Source organism: Fragaria vesca, linkage group LG3, assembly GCF_000184155.1.
Source record: "Fragaria vesca subsp. vesca linkage group LG3, FraVesHawaii_1.0, whole genome shotgun sequence".
NCBI lineage: Eukaryota > Viridiplantae > Streptophyta > Magnoliopsida > Rosales > Rosaceae > Fragaria > Fragaria vesca.
In genome coordinates, this window is record NC_020493.1 from 17,642,159 (window position 1) to 17,662,554 (window position 20,396).

General features: G+C 39.4%; 3 protein-coding genes and 1 pseudogene across 3 annotated transcripts; all 4 read right to left on the minus strand.

Annotated features, from left to right (window-relative positions):
* Positions 1 to 1,711: 1,711 nt before the first annotated feature.
* Positions 1,712 to 6,258, minus strand: LOC101314737 (annotated as a pseudogene).
* A 2,525-nt stretch (positions 6,259 to 8,783) lies between these two features.
* On the minus strand, positions 8,784 to 11,109 carry LOC101304748. The gene is made up of 2 exons (XM_004294485.1): positions 9,657 to 11,109; positions 8,784 to 9,144 (listed from the first exon to the last, which is right to left on the minus strand). The coding sequence occupies exons 1-2, from the start codon at positions 11,042 to 11,044 to the stop codon at positions 8,985 to 8,987; spliced, it is 1,548 nt and encodes a 515-aa protein (XP_004294533.1). The 5' UTR covers positions 11,045 to 11,109; the 3' UTR covers positions 8,784 to 8,984.
* LOC101315035 (disease resistance protein At4g27190-like) lies at positions 11,106 to 13,163 on the minus strand. Its single transcript, XM_004295870.1, has 3 exons — positions 12,604 to 13,163; positions 11,286 to 12,512; positions 11,106 to 11,142 (listed from the first exon to the last, which is right to left on the minus strand). Exons 1-3 carry the CDS (start codon positions 13,161 to 13,163, stop codon positions 11,106 to 11,108), a joined length of 1,824 nt encoding a protein of 607 aa, XP_004295918.1.
* A 5,683-nt stretch (positions 13,164 to 18,846) lies between these two features.
* LOC101315324 (TMV resistance protein N-like) lies at positions 18,847 to 19,616 on the minus strand. Its single transcript, XM_004295871.1, has 2 exons — positions 19,027 to 19,616; positions 18,847 to 18,949 (listed from the first exon to the last, which is right to left on the minus strand). The coding sequence occupies exons 1-2, from the start codon at positions 19,614 to 19,616 to the stop codon at positions 18,847 to 18,849; spliced, it is 693 nt and encodes a 230-aa protein (XP_004295919.1).
* Positions 19,617 to 20,396: the final 780 nt, after the last annotated feature.

Genomic DNA, 20,396 nt, shown 5'->3' on the forward strand with positions numbered 1-20,396 from the left:
CTATCCATGTAACTATCTATGTAACTATCCATGTAACTATCCATCTATGTAACTATTCATGTAACTACAGATTGATAGTTACTTGGGTAGTTACATACATGATACACTTGTGTAACTACATTATCTTGCCAATGTAACTACTATCAATCTGTGTAATTATGCATATAACTATGCATCTATGTAACTATGCATCTAACTATCAATGTAACTATCCATGTAACTATCTATGTAACTATCCATGTAACTATCTATGTAACTATGTATAGTTACATGCATAGTTACAACTTGAACTTATGACAGTATAATTTGCATGCTTTTATCAATATGTAAATTAGAAATTATGAAGTCGAAAACCCAGTTTGGACAAGCAAAAAAGGACTAGTAATTTTCTTGGTATTTGCCCGAGTGCCTCATAAAATTTGTATCAAGAAAGAGTCAAATAGCAACTAGTTTGTTTATCTCTCTGAAGGAATCCTTGGTTCTTCGTACTAAATAAAGAAGAGAGACATGGTAATTAAGAACACAAATCATAGGATATGGTCATTATTTTACCAAAAGCTTGCTGGTTTAGCTCGGACAGGTAAGTTCATTGCTTAAAAACAAATGATGTTACAACTTACAAGGGTGCTGATCAAGATCACATGGAAAGAGATTGGCACTACAGAGACCCAAGAATATATATTTGAACCTCAATTGATCATGAATCTAATCCAAATACATTAACAGCATTTGCCATCTCGTCGACGTAACTGATCGAAAGATTGAACACCTTCCGGTCGCCACCATGAATCATCTCGTTTGGTCTTTGAAGAATCATTCCAAATCAAGATGATCAATTAACTTGGTCCAAAATAGAAAATGATCATAGTCCTCACAATTACTAAGGACACCCATCTTGCTCAACTTAGATTCTCCATAGGCATCTCCTATCCATTTCTTGTTGTCAGCTACACTTTTCCATCTCTATAACAATCATACTTCAAAGCTTTACTCCTTCATAATCAGTAAACTAACAATGTCAGCAACTACATGAAACTTCCGCCACCGAAAACAGTAACTTCACAGTGGTCACCCATTACCGGAATCCCAACTGCTTCCAATTCTCCAATTCATCTAATTCCAACATATATAACAATCACAAACATGCTTTGAGATTCATAACTACTGGAAATCACTAAACTAAGATTGAAACACCACCATTACCACCACTGCCAACACCAAACACAGTAAACCCAAACAAACCTGCAACTCAGCTCTCTACCTCCAATTCTACAATTTCTATAATTCCAGACAACATACTAATCATCAATCCAACTATACAAATTCAAAACCAGAAAACAATAGAAACACCTCCACCACCGTCGTGCACAACAGCACACACGGCGGTCCTCCTCTGCCAAAACCCAACTTCTTCAACACCCAACCAATCTCAATTCCAATTATAGAAACATGTAAAGCTCATCGAATAGACCAACTTTAATACCTGTGTCGAAATAGAAGCTCACCGGAATCCGTCAAACTCTCGCCGGAAAATCCTAGAACTTCTTCTCTTCGATTCTCCCTCCTCCGAGCTTCTCTTCAAAAAAATAAGGTCATAGAGACGTTCTCCAGATTGAGGCGAAGCTACCACCACCATTCATGTCCGCCGCCGTGGCCAGATTCGTAAACTCGCCGGCGAACCCAGAAAACACTTCTCTCCTCTGATTCTCTTTTAGTATCGTTCCTCCATGAAATCTGATACAACAAAGATGTCAGGGACGGCGAGAGGAAGACGTGGACACCAACCTTGCGCCGAGAGGCGGTCGGACGACGGAGGAGCAATTCGCAGCTCCACCCCGCTGTAAAACGTTGACGTCTGGACGAGGTCGGTCTGGACCTGTGTATTTTTGAGAGCGAGAGAGATGATGATGGTTAATGTGTTATTATTTTTGTCAGTGGCATGATATGTAATTTTTTTAAAATTTATGGACAACGGTTTAAAGAATTTAAATTGATGTATTGTTTTATTATAAGAAACATTTGTTAACATTTTTATCATTTATTACTTTTAAATGTATTATTTTATCATTGGTCCTATAATATATATGTAACGCAGTTTTTTTTCTCAGTTTTTATTTTTTTCGTAAACTCATACACTCTTTAACTTTCTGCACTCTTTTAATACAACATAAATTCACTAAGATGCCAGGAGCTAGTCCACATCAATGTAAACTTATTGCACTGATGACTGAACTATCATACACAGAACTGACAGAAGTCATTTGCTTGAATACTAAATGAAAAACATAAAGGATGAATGAGGATTACCAATGGGTAACAAAGAAAACTATTGTACTAAGTCAGAACACAACAAACAGCACATAAATGAACCTTATGGCATAGGATCGTACCTTTCAAATATAATTGCAAAATGCCCTTCATCATTGGCTTTGACGTGGTTCTTGCTTTGGAATTCAGAAGCCGAAAGGTGTAAGAGTCGGGGGCACATGCACAAATACAAGTGTTCTAATGAAGGGCACTGAACACTACCCCCGTTGTGGAGCACTATGAGCTGTGGAAGACTATTCAAATACATTTCCTTCAATTTTGGAAAAACTAGGTCCTCTGTATTCCTGCTTGAATGAATTATTGTTACCAAGTCGGAGCACTCTTCTACCCAGAGAAGTTCCAATTGGGAAAGAGATTCAGCTACATGATACTCAAATATATACATCAGTTCGCGGCAGCCATGAATTGCCAAACTGTTAAGATTACGGAAGACTCCACTAGGAGGATGACCACAGCAAATGCTTCTTAGACACACAAGATAACATAATGTTATCTCTCTCAATTTTGGTAATAACTTTTTTTCTGTCTCCAGGAAATCAAATCCAAACACATATTCAAGTCTGCTTCGTCGTGCATCCTTTGTGGACTCACAATGTATTATCTCCAGATTTCGTAGGCAGGGCAACAGATCTGATGGTAACAGTGCATGCCCAAGACGTGGGCAATTTCTCACATTTAACAACTTAAGACTGGACAGGGACCTTGCTGCTAACTCACCGGTACATAATAGTTCCAATTGGACCCCTTCCAGATACAACTCTTCCAAGCTCTCAAACACAGGTGTATTTGGAACCCTTGTCCGTTCCTCTTGAGTTCAACAACACTCGATCCACAACACCGCACTCGATTATACCAAGGTACTTGAGCGCACGTAATCCCCCATGGTGATATTCCTCAAGAATATCTAAACCCATGTACCCTGTGTACTCTAGTATCTCTGCTTTCTCTGTCACCACATCGATAAACCAGTCTGGTAAATTTTTCATGCTTGTGTTTAGTCAAATACCGAGATACCGAGAGAGATGCCGATGTGCTCATGTGCATCCAATTGGACAGTTAGTTTCCTCTCGAAAAAGCGTCCGTAATAGGACTGGTTCATAAATTCTTTTGTGCTGATACAGATATCGAAGTTGACCGAATTGGGACCGAACCCAACCTGTGGAGGCAAGCACTTTACATCAGACATCTGAACTTTTAAACTGTTTAAGCGTGATAACCCAGTTATCTCATCAAAGCTTGCATTATTGGGAAAAGCTCTACAGCCCCAGTCGCAAAAGTCACATTTCATGTACGATTCTTCTCGTTGAGATATCAATCCCACATCGGGAATATGGGACCTTGTCTGTGGGTTAATAAGGGTTTGGGCCACTTCACCCATTGCCAATTGGTTTTGGATGTGAACCCCAGACTACTTTATCATGGTATCAGAGCGGGTTACCCACGTTCACGTGTGAAGCCCAAAGGCCACACGCACTCCACGTCACCCCAAATGTTGTCCACATGTTAGGCTTGAAAATTCGCCACACGTGCGGGGGCGTGTTGAGATATCAATCCCACATCGGGAATATGGGACCTTGCCTGTGGGTTAATAAGGGTTTGGGCCACTCCACCCATTGCCAATTGGTTTTGGATGTGAACCCCATACTACTTTATCACTTCTAATCCATTCAAGTTGGATATCACTTTAGGGGGAAACGTTTCACAACATGCATCTGTGACGTCCAACATCTTACGATTAGTCAAGTATCCTATTTCTTGCGGCAATGCTTTTTGACGAATTCCTCCCCTAACAATTATGTCAAGGCTCTTCATGCTAAGAATCTGAAGGTTATTCAGTTTTCCGAGTATGGATATGTCAATTATTCTCTTGCATTCATCTAAATACAAAGCTTGGAGGTTGGTTAGGAGACTTAATGATGATGGTAGAAAGGAAATATTAGTCTCGCTAAGATTTAAGACCCTCAATTCATGGAGACTTTGAAAGAAAGGGTTTGGAATCTCATTTATACTATTGCTCTGTAGTAATAAAATCTGGAGTTTTGAACATACCAACTTGTGGGGAAGCTTGTGAATTTTGTTCCTCATTAGCGAGATTGCGGAGTAGTCATCATCTGCAATATTCGCTGGCCAATCCTTCAATTCACAACCAGCTTGAACCAAAAACCTTGATCCATCTTCCGATAATGCAATTGATATGGCCACATCTCGAATTACGTCATGCATCTTCACAAACCCGTAGCGTGCGCTGTTCAGTAGTAAGCTAGAAGCTTTAAGGTACTTGACCACCGAATGAGCTTTTGCTCTGGCAGCTTTGATTGTGTCAGCATCTCGAAATAGTCCTTTCCCAAGTGCATACACCAACAAGTATTCGACCTCAATCTCAGAATCTTCAGGGAATAGACAGCAAAGCAAAAAGAATAACTTGGCAATGTTGTCATCATCAGGTCTCAAGTAATCATAGCTCAACTTTATACATTTGAACACATCTCCCTCATCTTCATAGTTGGCGGGTTGAGCAGCCTTCAGTCGTCTAGCTGCTTCAGTCCAATCGTCCAAGTCTTTATCTCCAAGTGCCCTTGCAACTGCTACCAATGCTACTGAAGACCAGCACATTCTTTAGCTACAGTCCTCGCTACATTATAAAAGATTGTTGATTCATGAAAAGACTTTCTTGTTTTTTTCACAAACAGATTCCAAGCATCATCATCTGATAAACCTAGGAGAGGAATCGTTGCTTGGCTCTCCATCGAATGACAAACATTCAATCTCCTTGTGGTGAATACGAATTTGGAACTGCACTTTAATTTGAAGTTCATGCTGGCTCGGTATTCCAATGCTGGACAAATCTATTCTCTCCCACATGTCGTCCAGGATTATAAGGATCCTATTTCTTCTCATCATTATCTTCTCCATCAATCTAGCCGCTCTACCGTCTACAGTCTCCTCCAACAATTTTAACCCTAGCAGATCAACCAGCGCACCTTGAATATCTCTCAAATTAGGTGTTTGGGACACAACAGCCATAATCACATGATGAAAAAGACCGAGTTTCTTTGCTTGTGCACCGACATGTTTCACCATACTTGTCTTACCCCAATGACAGTGATCTCATCATCTTTAAGTGCCCTCATTACGTTGTCCATGGCTAGTCTTGTTGCTCCAAATTCTACAAAATCTCCGGTGGACGACCATGCGCACTCAACATCAATATGTAGTAGGTTACTGCATGCGGTTTCGACAATGCATTTGACAAGTTCCAGGTCAGAACTACAAGGAAAAAAAGTCAAACAATCATCAGACAAATACAAATCGAGAAGATTGAAAAACTATAACTCTTGTCAGGATGAAGAAATCTTACCTATATTTTTTTGATTCCAACCCAGTGAGATTGGCAACTTTTGTTAAAGCAACTCTCCACTGGTTCAACTTGTCATCGTCTTGTGCGAGACTTTTATGGTGCCAAGTGAAGGCTCTTGTAAACCACCAGAAACATTGTTGGCGGCTAGTGAAGGCTCTTGCAAAACTCCCTCTCTGATGTCGTACATCAGAGGGATTCACATCATAAAAGATTGGGATGACTGTTGTGCTCTTCTCTTCCATGCATTGAAGGCTCAGTGTCAGTTCTTCCAAACACCATCTAGAATCAGCATAGTTTGGCGACAGAACAACGATCGCTGACCTGGATTCTTAGATTGCTGTCCGCAGACTTGGAGAAATATACGTTCCTCTGATAAGCCCTGTCTCATCCATGAATGTTTCAATTCCTCTGTTCTGCAATTCATGATAGATAGTGGTGACAATGGTCCTACGAGTATCTTCACCCCTGAAACTCAGAAAAACATCGTATTTCCTTCTCATCAGAGGAGGAGCATTTAATGATTGAGCTGATGAAGGATGAGATGAAGATGTTGTTTGGCTGCTTGAGGCCATTGAAATTGAACCATCAAGCGACGAAGAAGAAAGTAAACAAGAAACAACGATGAGAGCAGTGGCGTAGCCAGAAATATTATTTAGAAGGGTCAAAATTTAACTCTTCTTAATCAACCTATATCCTTCACACTAAATCAGCATTTGATAAATTATTTAACCCGATCAATCTTGGTTGTTGGTGGGGTTTGGACAAAGATGAACTTCATCAAATAACATAAATTACATCCATTGTTAAAAAAAATACTAGATATATTACTTTATATTTCATTCTTCTAATTTTGACTTGATTTGCTAGAGACCATGAGTGAAAAAAGGGTGTATAAATTTAAATATATATTGTTTAACCGTGTTGATTTATGGGACAGAATCATTATTAATTGGCCACTTAATAAATAAAATGCAGTAAAAAGTTAAAACATGGTGGACACCCGTCTAAACACTGGACTTGTAGGGTGAATGGGCCATAAGATCAAAACTTTTGATCATGTTCCCTTTCAATTATACAGATTTTCTTATATGAGGAGGGTCATTAATCATAGTTTATATATGTGATTATCAGATATTTCAACGAATGGCTGCTTAATTCAAATAGCTAGAAGGGTCAATTGACCCTTCTCGCCCTACCCTCCCTACGCCACTGGATGAGAGACTAAGCGTAAGAATGATGGATGGTTCAGAAACGAGCAAGAGTGAGGTTTGGGTTGTGGGTAGAAGAGATAAGACTCATACGAGCAAGTCCAGCCTCTGGTCTTCGTTGGGAAGGCCTGAGTGACGAGTGAGTCCCTCATGATTTAGGCTGCAGTTTTCACTGATTTTAGATTTTTGGTCGCGCTGTCATCATGACTGTTTATTAAATTTTATTATTAGGTATTTATGTATGAATAATAATTTAATATGTTAATAAAAAAATTATTAAAAATATTTAAAGGTAATAATAATTTTAAAATGACATATTGAAATTAATGTAGTTATTTTATGACTTATATAAGAAAAAGTAATGGAAATAAAGGTTTTTTTTTTATATTAATTTCAGATTTTTCCAAATTAGGTATTAAAAGAAATTGACAATTAAATTGAAGCCGTCCGATTCAATCTATAATTGAAACCAATGGTTGGGATTAAAGGAATGTTTGTTTTAAAAGTTTGAAACCCGCTAGCCTCTGACATGTGTCCTCTAGGGGCCATATGTTTTTCATGTGAAGAGCAAGTGTGTTGCACGTGAAAATGAAAGGCTAATGTGTATTCGTGTAAAACACGTGTTCTTGGAGTGCGTTAATTGTAGGGGTCCAGCTGCTGCAACTTGGCTGACGTCAGCCACGAGGGAGGAGTGTGTTGAGGTGGAAAGGAAGAAATGAATGCCTGGATCAGACCCCTGACCTAAGGGAAGGCCCAATGGCTGTTTGGATGTTTTTTTTTTTATGGGTGGACTTTGGTTTTTCATGACCAGGTCATGGGGCTGACGTGGATGAAGTCCTAGGTCTTTAAAAGAGCATGGGGTGGACTTGGATTCGGAGACTTTTAGAAAATTACTTTTAAATAATTGAATAGACACTTCTGTGCATTTTTTGTTTTGTTTTTGTAAATGACGAAATTTCATTGTGGGTCAAGCCCAAAGGGTCAAGCGGAGACTGAGGCACAACTGCACAAGTAGTACAGAAGGACGTGAAAAACAAAGGCAAGAATACAGATCGACTAATACAACATAGTACTGGCAGGCTAGCAGCAGACAGTACAGTTGCCGAGCAAAAAGGAGCTCCGACGGAAAGCCAGGTTCAAATCTCCGGGGAACAAAAAGGGCAGCGAAGGCCATCATTCCGAGCTAAGAACGTGAGTAGCTAGATTGAGCTTCAACCTTGTAAACTCCGGGGATGGGAGGTAGCCAATGAATGTTTTCCAGAAGCAGGATCCTTTCCTTCTCAATACTCCGATTGCATCGTTAAAATCACTCCCCAGTTATTTATCTCATAGCCACTTATGACCTGCTGCCGGGAACCTTCACCAAGAAGCTATCCCTTGCTTCAATGAGGCTTAGTCCAACCCCAAGAATCCCGATAAACTTTCTCCGCTTCCATGAAAGAACAATTAGCTAGGGAAGATTCAGGCTCTTGTACAATCCTGTTAGTCGAGGTTATATTGGTGTAAATCACCGAATCCCATACCTCTTTCAGATTTAGGGTTGCCCAATTAGTCCCAGCTCTTCCAATTGATTTTGTTTCCATTATGACTTTTAGCCACCAAAAATTGCTGAGAATAGAACTAATATCCCTGCATGTACCAAGAGGAAGCATGAAACAGCTCATGGGATAGGCAGGGACAGCAAGAACAACAGACTTCAGCAAAACCTCCTCCCCGGCCATAAAGAGGGTGCCTTGTTTCCACCCGTTCCAGCCCTCAAACTTTCTTGAAGGATAATCAAGCAAACTCCACTGGAAGAACTATGAATAGTTTAATAGCCTTAAGTCCTTAACAGAGACAGATCAAGGGTTCAAACTTCATATTCAACAAATAGCAAATATGGACCACGAGGAATGAGGATACTTATCACCACAAGAACATCTAGAAGTTCTTAATTAATTACATGAAGTTTACCGTATCAAAAGAAATTGTCTATGCTTAAAATAATCTACATAATGTATGTTGCGCATTACATTGAAGACTCTTATCTCTACATAATGTCTATGCTTACAATAATCTACACAAGTTTTTTTGTTTTTTACCTGAAATTCTCACCTGGGCTTAACCCAAAGCCTAGGTGAGCCTTGCATTGGATCCGCCTTCAATGAAGAGCCTGGATCAGCCTTCAATGAAGAGCCTGTTGAGAAATCACTTTCTTTTTTGGAGAAGAACTGAGGAATCTCTTCTGGGTTGAATTGGCGGTGGAACAATCTGATAGCAAGTGATTAGAAGAAAATTAGTGAGCAATACAATGTGTCTCAAAATTACACTACATACACTATCTGATTAGAAATTAATGCAAACCTAAACTAAAATGCAACACCAGATTTTATAAATCAAGCCAAAAATATAAACAAAAAGTATATTATATACGTAATGCAGTCATTTTTCTCAGTTCTTTCAATACACTTATATCTGCAATCTGTATTTAGACTTTCACAACACAAATTCACTAAGATGCCAGGAGCTAGTCCACCATCAATGTATACATTTTGCACGGATGAATGATAATTACAAGGAAGTCATTTGCTTGATAACAAAAAAAACATAGACGATTAGTGAGGCTTACCAATTGGTAACAAATAAAACTATTGTACTAAGTCTGAACATGAACAGAAAAAGAAGACAACGAAAAATAAGAAAGAAGTTTGACAGGAAAATAAAAGGAGAGAACAGAACACAAAAAGCAGCATATCAATAAACCTTATGGAAAAGGATCGTACCTCTCAAATATAATCGCAAAATGCCCTTCATCATTTGTTTTGACGTAGTTTCTGCTTTGGAAAGCAGCAGCATGGTCTACAAGTCTGGGGCACTTGCACACATACAAGTGTTCCAATGAAGGGCACTGAACGGTATCCCAATTGTAGATCCATGTGAGCCGTGGAAGACTATTCAAATACATTTCCTTCAATTTTGGAAAAACTATTCTGCTTCCATTTGTATTCGAGCCTAATTGAATAACTGTTTCCATGTCGGAACACTCCTCCACCCAGAGGAGTTCCAATTGGAAAAGAGATATAGCTACTTCGTACGTCAACAGATATTTCAATTTCTGGCTCCCATGAATTGCCAAACTGTTGAGATTACGGAAGACTCCACTAGGAGTATAACCATAGGATATGCTTTGTAGGTTCACAAGATAACATAATGTTATCTGTCTCAATTTCGGTAAGACGATTTTTTCTGTCAACCTGTATTCAAATCCAAACACATATGCGGTTCCTCTCGCATCCTTTGTGTACTCACAATGTAGTATCTCCAGATTTTGTAGGCTGGGCAACAGATGTGATGGTAAGAGTGCATTTAAAAGATGCGGGCAATTTCTCACACTTAACAACTTAAGATTTCCCAGAGACCCAGCTGGTAACTCACCAACACATAACTCTTTCAGGCCATCGACTCCTTCTAGATACAACTCTTCCAAGCTCTCAAACACAGGTCTATTCGGAACCCATGTTGTTTGGGAGTTCATCAACTCTCCAACCACCTCGCACTCAATGACACCAAGGTACTTTAGCTCATGTAATCTCCCATGGTGATATTCCACAAGAATGTTCTCTAATCCCCTGTACCCTATGTACTCTAGTATCTCTGCTTTCTCTGTCACTACATTGATAAACCAGTCTGGTAAATTTCTCATGCTTGTGTTTAGAGTCAAATACCGAGAGAAATGACGTTGTGCATCCATCTTGACAGTTAGTTTCCTCTCGAAAAAGCGTCCGTAATAGGACTGTTTCATAAATTCTTTTGTGCTGATACAGATATCGAAGTTGACCCAATTGGGACTGAACCCAACCAGTGGAGGCAAGCATTTTACATCATATATCTGAACTTTCAAACTGTTTAAACGTGATAACCCTGTTATCTCATCAAAGCTAGCATTATTGGGAAAAACAAAAGAAAACAAACCACCCTCTTCTGTTCTACAGCCCCAGTCGCAAAAGTCACATTTCATGTACAATTCTTCTAATCCATTCAAGTTGGATATCAATTTAGGGGGAACTGTTTCAAAACATGCATCTGTGACGTCCAACATCTTAAGATTAGTCAAGTATCCTATTTCTTGCGGCATTTCTTTTTGAAGAGTGGTTCCTCCAAAGTTCTTCATACTAAGAATCTGAAGGTTCTTCAAATTTCCAAGTATGAATATATCAACTAATCTCTTGCATTCATCTAAATAGAGAGCTTGGAGGTTGGTTAGGAGACCTAATGATATCGGCAGACACAAAATTCTAGTCTCGCTAAGATCTAAGACCCTCAATTCTTTGGAACTTTGAAAGAAAAGGATTGGAATCTCATTTATGCTATTGCTCTGTAGTAATAAAATCTGGAGTTTTGAACACACCAACCTTTCGGGAAGCTCGTGAATTTCGTTCCTCATTAGGGAGATTGCGCAGTAGTCTTGATGAGTGATCCTTGGCCAATACTTTAATTCACAACCAGCTTTAACCAAAAACCGTGATCCATCTTCCGATAATGAAATTGATACGGCCACATCTCGAATTACGTCATGCATCTTCACAAATCCGTAGTGTTCACTTTCCAAAAGTAAGCTAGAATCTTTCAGGTAATTGACCACCAAATGGGCTTTGGCTCTGGCTGCATTGATTGTGTCAGCATCTTGAAATAGTCCTTTCCCAAGTGCATACACCAACAAGTCTTCGACCTTAATATCAGAATCTTCAGGAAACAGACAGCAAAGCAAGAATAATTTCTTGGAGATGTTGTCATCATCAGGTGTCAAGTAATCATAGCTCAACTTTATACATCTGAACACAACTCTCTTATCTTCATAGTTGGCAGGTTGAGCAGCCTTCAATCGTCTAGCTGCTTCAGTCCAATCATCCAAGTCCTTATCTCCAAGTGCCCTTGCAACTGCTACCAATGCTACTGGGAGACCAGCACATTCTTTAGCTACAGTCCTCGCTACATTATAAAAGATTGTTGATTCATGAAAAGACTTTATTGTTTTCTTCACAAACAGGTTCCAAGCATCATCATTTGATAAACCTAAGAGAGGAATCGTTGCTTGGCTCTCCATCGAATGACAAACATTCAATCTCCTTGTGGTGAATACGAATTTGGAACTGCACTTTTGAAGCTCATGCTGGCTCGGTATTCCAATTCTGGGCAAGTCTATTCTCTCCCACATGTCGTCCAAAATTATAAGGATCCTATTTCCTTTCATTATCTTCTCCATCAATCTAGCCGCTCTACCGTCTACGGTCTCCTCCAACAATTTAAACCCCAGCAGATCAGCCAGCGTGCCTTGAATATCTCTCAAATTAGGTGTTTGGGACACAACAGCCATAATCACATGATGAAAAAGACCAAGTTTTCGGGCATGTGCACCGACATGTTTCACCATACTTGTCTTGCCAACGCCACCCATTCCATATACCCCAATGGCAGTGATCTCATCATCTTTAAGTGCCCCCATTACCTTGTCCATGGCTCGTCTTGTTGCTCCAAATGGTACAAAATCTGCCGTGGCCGACCATGCCCACTCAACATCAATATGCCGTAGGCTACTGCACACGGTTTCGACAATACATTCGACAAGTTCCAGGTCAGAACTACAAGGGAAAAAAGTCAAACAATCATTAGACAAATATAAGCCCAGAAGACTGAAAAACTATAACTCTTGTCAGGATGAAGAAATCTTACCTATATTTTTTTGATTCCAACCCAGCGAGATTGGCAACTTTTGTTAAAGCAATTCTCCACTGGTTCACCTTGTCATCGTCCTGTGCGAGACTTTTTGGGTGCCAAGCGAAGGCTCTTGTAAACCACCTGTACCATTGTTGGAGGCTACTGAAGGCTCTCGCATAACTCCCTCTCTGATGTCGGACATCAGAGGGAATCACATCATAGAAGATTGGGATGACTGTTGCGGCCTTCTCTTCCATGCATTGAATAATCATTGTCAGTTCGTCCAAACACCATGTAGAATTAGCATAGTTTGGTGACAGAACGACGATCGCTAACCTGGATTCTTTTATTGCTGTTATCAGACTCGGAGAGATATACGTCCCTCTGATAAGCCCTGACTCATCCATGAATGTTTCAATTTCTCTTTTCTGCAAATCATGGTAAATATAGGGGACAATAGTCCTGCGGGTGTCTTCACCCCTGAAACTCAGAAAAACATCGTATTTCCTCGGAGGAGCAGGTGATTCAGCTGATGAAGGATGAGATGAGGACACTGTTTGGCTGCTCGAGGCCATTGAAATTGAACCAACAAGCGAGGAAGAAGAAAGTAAACAAGAAATGAAGATGAGAAGAGAAACTACGTACAAACTAAGAGAGATTGAAGTTGTAGAAGATATAGCAGCAACCTAGTGGACTAATATTTTTAGTAAAATAGACTCGGAGACTTGTAAGAAAAATAGACTCAGACAAGATTGTTTTAGTATTGATAACGCGTTTGAGAGGGACATGTACGCTATTAATAATAGATACTTCTGTGCATTTTCTGCAATTCCATATAAACAAAGCTCTACATCGTTGTCTTTGACTTCCTCAGCCAACTAATGATTCCAATCACCACTTAATCACACAGTCTGGCATTGTCACATGGCAGAAGGTTGCACATGAAACAAGCTTTTGGTCTGTCTAATTGTATCACTGCAATATCCAGTAATCGATTCCTGGAAGATTTCTAATTGATGGCACATCCCTCATAAATCGGCCGCTGCATATTACAATCTAGCATCTACAGGGTTTCATTTATGTATTTGTTCATTCTTTCAGAATGCTTTGAAGAAAAACCTTACATGTTTAAGAGAATATGCCATTAGGCAAAAGAAGTCTATCTGTATAAGTTGAAATGACTAATGCTTGCAATTACAGTTGCCATATGAGCTAAGTAGGACATCTCGTGCTAATTTAACTAGCCACAAATAAAGTGCGTTTCAGAGGAATAAAAATGTTCTATCTCACCTAGTTTCGGTTTTACAGTACAACTACACAAACAGTCAACACTGGAATCGTTGTACATATCCAAAATCAAAATAAAGGTCAAGCAATGGCAATATAAGCATATAGAAGAGACAAATGGCAACATAATACTATCACCAAATATTAATCAACTCCCTAATTCTAAGGGCAAGAAAATAGTATATGGACAATATGGACTTAACATTATCTATATTCATTAAGTTATATATTAATGATATGCCAGAAATTATTAACAAATAAGTATATGAGGAGAAACTCGTTATGGTGAGTGCTACTAGAGTTTTGGCCAATATATAAGGAGAATCATATCCCTGTGTTCAACACTGTTTCAATACCTATTGCCTTCTCCTGAGCCCTTCCATTGCAGACCCTGCTTGAGACATCCTCAGCAGCTACCGGTAAGAATGAGAGAAGGTCTTAATGCAACAGGGGTTGAAACACAGAAGACCTTCTCTCATTCTTGTTACCAGTAGCTGCTAAGGATGTCTCAAGCACGGTCTGCAATGAAGGGCACATGAGTGGGATCAAGGTGTTTCCCAGTTCCACTAGGAGAAGTCCATCTCCAGTTTCCTATTCAATCATGTTCATATGTGTTCTTGATTATTTGTGAATGGATCTAGTTATGATGTTTCTTGTTCATGCAGCATGTGTTCTTTAACCGAGTCCTTTGTTAAAAAACGAAAAAAAAGAAACTAAACAGCCCACTGACATTTACAAGGTGTAGAGAGCCAGAGATTGCATCATCTAAATTATGCAAACTCAGGGACAAAGTTAATAAGAAGGCTGCAGCCTATGCAGAATTTTCATATTGCAAAGAACTCTGACTCGCTTATTCATTTTTGGCATCTTTTTTCCATCTTTTGTCTTTCTTTTTCTTATATTTGGTCACTTCGTATACTACATTGATCATGCATCATGATTCCTTGGATGGAAAGTTCAGAACAGGCCAAAGTTGGAAGTTTTCCAACCATAAAACAAAAACAAAGTTAGTAAAGGTGCATTATTCTTCAATAAAATGAAAGCAAAATTAACCTACTCATGAGTTGTGAGCAAGTACGCTGATACTCACAGAAAGCGCATAAATTTTCACCCAAACAACAGCACATATAACACTTAAATCGAGGCCAATGATGCATCAATTATTGGTAGTGTAAAATTACCATTTTCATGTAGGTTCTCATAGTTCCGCCTAAATATGTCGATCGTCCATATGGTAGCATGCCACCAGAATTGAGACCCCATCCAAAACTTGTTTGTAAGATGTTGAAACTGAAGCCATAACGAAGTTTCCCCCTGCCAATGAGATTAACTAGTATGATTGTAATCATAATATAGCATATTAGAGAATCATAATGTCACAAAATTTAAGCTGAAGCTAACACAGAACCAACAACTGAAACATACTGATCTAGTACACAGATTGACACATACTTTTATAGACCGTAAAATAACTAACCAAAGACGGGTCGACCAACTTTGCGAGACTGGAGTAGGTTATGGAAAAGGAAGTGCAAGGCTCAAACCTTCAGACCATCTATAATAATGCATAGCTGGACGAAAGAGTGTATCAAAAGTTCAAAACCAGTCCTATCAATGATAAAGCTCCATAGAAGCTAGATTATTCCGACTCGACTAACAGCACACATAACTCCTCAGTCACTTGGCCATTTCTTGATTAAACGGCTAGAATTTTCTAATTAGTTGTTCCATTGTTGGACCAAACAAGACCTACATCAAAAGATTACATTGATAAAAAAGAGTAAGCCAATACCTCCAGAGGAAGCGCATCGGTCCCAGTTCAGACATTCAAGGCACAATCTATTCGTTCAAGTGTTACTATTGAAATTTGATGCACAGTAAAACATCTAAATTTTCCTTAATCCATCCAGCAATACAACTCCTTTGTCAAACAGCCCTCCCTGTTTTGAAATCATAGCTCTGTCCTAAACTTGTTGTCCTAATCACCTTTTGAAATCTATCTGTTACTTACACAGCTACATTTTCATCTTGATCTGGAAATTCATGTGATGCACTTTAAGTAAATCTTGTTACTTTTTTCTAAAATCAAAATCATCAAAAAAAAAAAAATGCATTTGAAACGGGCTTTAGGGAAGAGGGACTGATGCTTAATAGTACTCGGAAATCCCAAGAGTACAACCTTGGATTTGAAAGGTGAAGCAATGCCACTATGAAAATAGGGGCAGATAAGAACCAAACAAGTTAATAGGAAAGCTGAGAGAAGATCACCAAAGCATAGACAATTAGACATTGTAAAAGCGACTGTAATTGAAATTTTCAAATCAAATCCAAAACCTATCAGCAAAATCACCAAATCTAACTACTTCCCACCGAAGAGCAGCAATCAAATAGGGTAAAAGTTTCGGCTTGACCACAAGAACGAGGGAAGCGCCCAGTTCCGCACTTCTTCCCATTCCTTCTAAAGTTTTGTGTTTTGATTCTGTGTGACACAACCTTTTCATTTCCTTTGGTTTACTGGAATGATCGGATCCCACCAATGACCCGACCCATATAACTGGGCCAGCCCAGAGCTTGGGCCTGTATAATGTGTGGGTCGCTTAAAATTATAGTCTTTCAGTACAATTGGATTCTGCATAAATACCGTCTGTTCGATTTGCATAGCACAATTGAATTCTGCATTCCATCTAAAATCATTTATGTTCGAAAATGTTGCTGATTTGAATGACATTTTAGTAATACAAGACAGAGATGCTCTGCATAAATACGTTCTTGACCTCTATTTCCTTGATGGGTTCAATAACGTATTCTTTCCAAGCCACCACAATTCTTTACCCAAAGGTGTTCCAATTGCAGAAGACATTGAGCTACAGAAGTAGGAAGAATTTACAGTTGCTGCTTGCAGCCGACTGACTAACGTTGAAAGTTTCTAAATTGTTGGAATTTGAGTATTTCTTTCCATCTCCAAAGGTGTGATTACTCAATTGGCCTGAAATGGGCTCCTATTGCTCGGAGTCCAGGGCCTGGCCATGCAAATAATCTATCGTCAAACTTACCGTGAAATCCAACAATTTTACACCCTGGTTCTTCGATTGAGAAATTGTTCCCATTTAATAGTACTCCTCCAAATGGTCCATAAATATTTTTGTTGCTCTTCAAAGTGAGAGAGATGATGAAGGTCTTACCCAAAACCTTGTCATAACGCCCATGAATTGAAGTAAAAAATTCTTCCGGATAATCAAGCTTATGCTATTTGTATCGCTAATCCAATGAACGGTGAACGAATTTCATAGCTTGAAAATCTTTAATAACAAAACAGACAGAAGGAGAAAACCGGGCAAATTAACCACTGAATTTTCGAGAGCAATACACTTCCTGCCTACTGATGATATAAATCTTCACGATTTATTCTGATAATCAACAATCAAGATTCAAGAGGCTTTAGATGAGCCCCTATTGCACGAAGTCCATTGTAGCGGCTGGACCTGCCATGAAACCCAACAATCTTACTGTTCGGCACATTGATTGAAAAGTTAACTCCAGCTGAACTTCCAAACGGTCCATAAGTTTTTTTGTTGCTGGCGAAAGTAAGTGAGGTGATTACGGTTGGCAAAAACAAAATTTTTTCATAACAGCCGTGCATTGAAGTCAAAAATTCATCTGGATAATCAAGCGTGACCGTGACCGTGACCTGCAAGCATGTATACCAGACTAATTATTTCACTCATCAAAACAAACCTAACTGGTAAGTACTTTATTCGACTTGTTGCAACTTAACGAGCAAATTGTGGAGGTGGACTTACCGTGATTTTAGTTTGATCTTTGTCGGGATCACCATGCGTGTCTGACCACAATGAATCTCCGTTGAAGTCATATTCGATCCGGATGTGGTTGATCCCGTAATGATCATAACATATCACCAACTGTCTCACCGTTGAGTGAATATAATCATCGAAACTCTTCCCCAGGGGCGGAGGCATTCACAGGCCTTGGATGGCCCTGGCACCCCCAACTTGGAATTATATACATACATTTCCCTGTTATTCTGATACAGATGATCTTCATCCCAGTCTATTTCATGTGATGACACTCCCAGGCCCCAGCATTATGTAATGATTTTTTCTGGGTGACCATTAACCTTATTCATATATACAATTGTGGGCCAATACGAGCTTACTTCCTATTTGATTATGACACAAATCTAATATTTATATGTATTATATTAGGAATCTAGGTCCTTATCTAATAATCTAATCCAGGATGAGAGGACGAGAGGAACAACCGAACAAACAATATGTAAACATGAAGACGACCTTCCTCTCTCGCCTCTAAAAACCTTGATCGCTCCCCTTCAGGTAACCGCCCGCTTCTCTCTTTCTTCCGATTACTTCTCTCTTCCTTACTCCGATCAGTCTCTAAACCTAGGGCTTTATTTCTTCTGGGCATTTTCTATTGAGCTCTTTAACCGAACAAACAATATCCTTTTTTCCATAGATCTCGTCATCTAGCAGAGAAGAACATGAGGAAGCACCGAAGCAGTCCTCAATCCATGGGTTTTTCAAAAGAAAAAGTACCGAGCAATTAGAACCCGAAGCCAATACATCAGCGTCTTTACCGTTGCCGATTGAGCCAGAGGTTCCCGATATTCCTCATTAGATACTATGTTACTTCATTGGTTTATAATTTATCTTTTGTTCGTTGGCCGGCCCCTGTTAGTTTTAAATCCTAGCTCCGCCTCTGCTCTTCCCTCCCTCGTTTGATCCATAAGGGCCAACTGAGAAGTGTTTTTTCGTATATTCTTCTAAATTCTGTGGTAGCACCAATGATACCCTATTAGTTCCAACACCAAATATTTAACTACTATAAAACTAAGACCAAGTAGTTTTCCTAAAGCAATTTCCTAAAGCTAATTAGTACAATCCGCTTTCAAAAAAAAAAATAGTACAATCCAATATTAGCTAGTGTTACCGTCTTTCAGCGGATCAGTTCCTCATCCTCGATCGCAACGGGTCGTAGCACTTCAGGGACTTTACTGCACACAAATTCCACAATCTGTTTGACAAGTTCTCTTTCAGACCTGCAAGGAAGAAGGTTCAGGTTAGCATTAGGCTAATAATAAATCAAAGAGTGCACCAAGATTACTCTCATGCTTACCTAAAATTCCTAGTATCCCACCCAGAGAGACTGCCCACTTTGCCTAAAGTCATTCTCCATTGCTTCATCACCTGGTATGGGTACTTTTCTTCGTGTTCAGATAAAGCTACTCCAAAACTCCCCCTTTGATTTCGTACATCAGAGGGATCCACATTATAAAAAAGTGGTAGAATTCTGTCTTTGCCTTCCATGCACCGAAAGATATTTACAAGTTCTTCCAAACACCATTTAGAAGAAGCATAATTTGGTGAGAGAACAACTATGACAAGTCTTGATTCTTCGATTGCTCTCAAGAGATTTGAAGAAATAGACATCCCGATCTCAAGCCCTTCGTCATCCTTGAATGTTTTAATGCGTCCTGCCTTTTGCAATTCATAGTATAAATTGAATATAATTCCCTTCCGAGTGTCTTCACCCCTGAAACTCAGAAACACATCATACTTGTAACAAGGAACTGATGATTCATCTGATGGAACAGATGCAGAGGAACTTGGGGAGCTTGATGACAATGAATGACCCCAAAAAAAACTTGATGACAATGCTGACCATGATAACCTTATTGATGACAATGATGACCATGATAACCCCATTGAAAAGCAAAATGAACTATCAATCAACAAAAAACCAGAACAAGAAGTCAAACCCCACAATACGAGTGGATCACCGGAAAAGAGAGTTCAGAGTTATATAGAGAATTCAGCAGTGCATTAGAAAGTGCGCTTCAGATACATTTTGTCTTCAACTTCCTCGGCCAATATTGACTGATTAAAAGTTTGGGGAACCGGCCAGGAAACATCACTTACATTGAAGCATTGACCATTCATTTGTTTAGGTCCATATTGCATATTGCAAGTGCTTGTGAATTGTGATTAATATTGACACTTGCTCATTTGTTTAGGTCCATATTGCAAATGCTTGTGATTAATATTGACACTTGCTCATTTGTTTAGGTCCATATTGCAATTGCCTACATTTAATAATTTTAGGACCAATTAGGGTAACTCCAACAATGGCTGCTAAACCCAAAAATAGTCCTATTTTGAGACTTGAGCTTTCCAACAAGGAAAAAATGAGGGACTTGGTCTCCTACGAAGTCTCATATTTGCGACTTTTCCAAGTCCAGGACTTGCACAGTTCATGGGCCCACATGACATTCCGTTAGAACGGGCCGGTCCTAGTCCTTTTCAATTAGGGTAGGGCAAGGTCAAAAAGCCCGGCCTTACCTAAGCCTCACGGACTCGGGCCGGGCGGGGCCTCAATCTTATTTTTTAAATTTTAGGGGTGGGCTATTCAAAAAAATTAAAGCTCACGGGCCGCACACGGGCCGGGGTATTACGGGCTTATTAGGGCCAGGCCGGGCCTATTATATA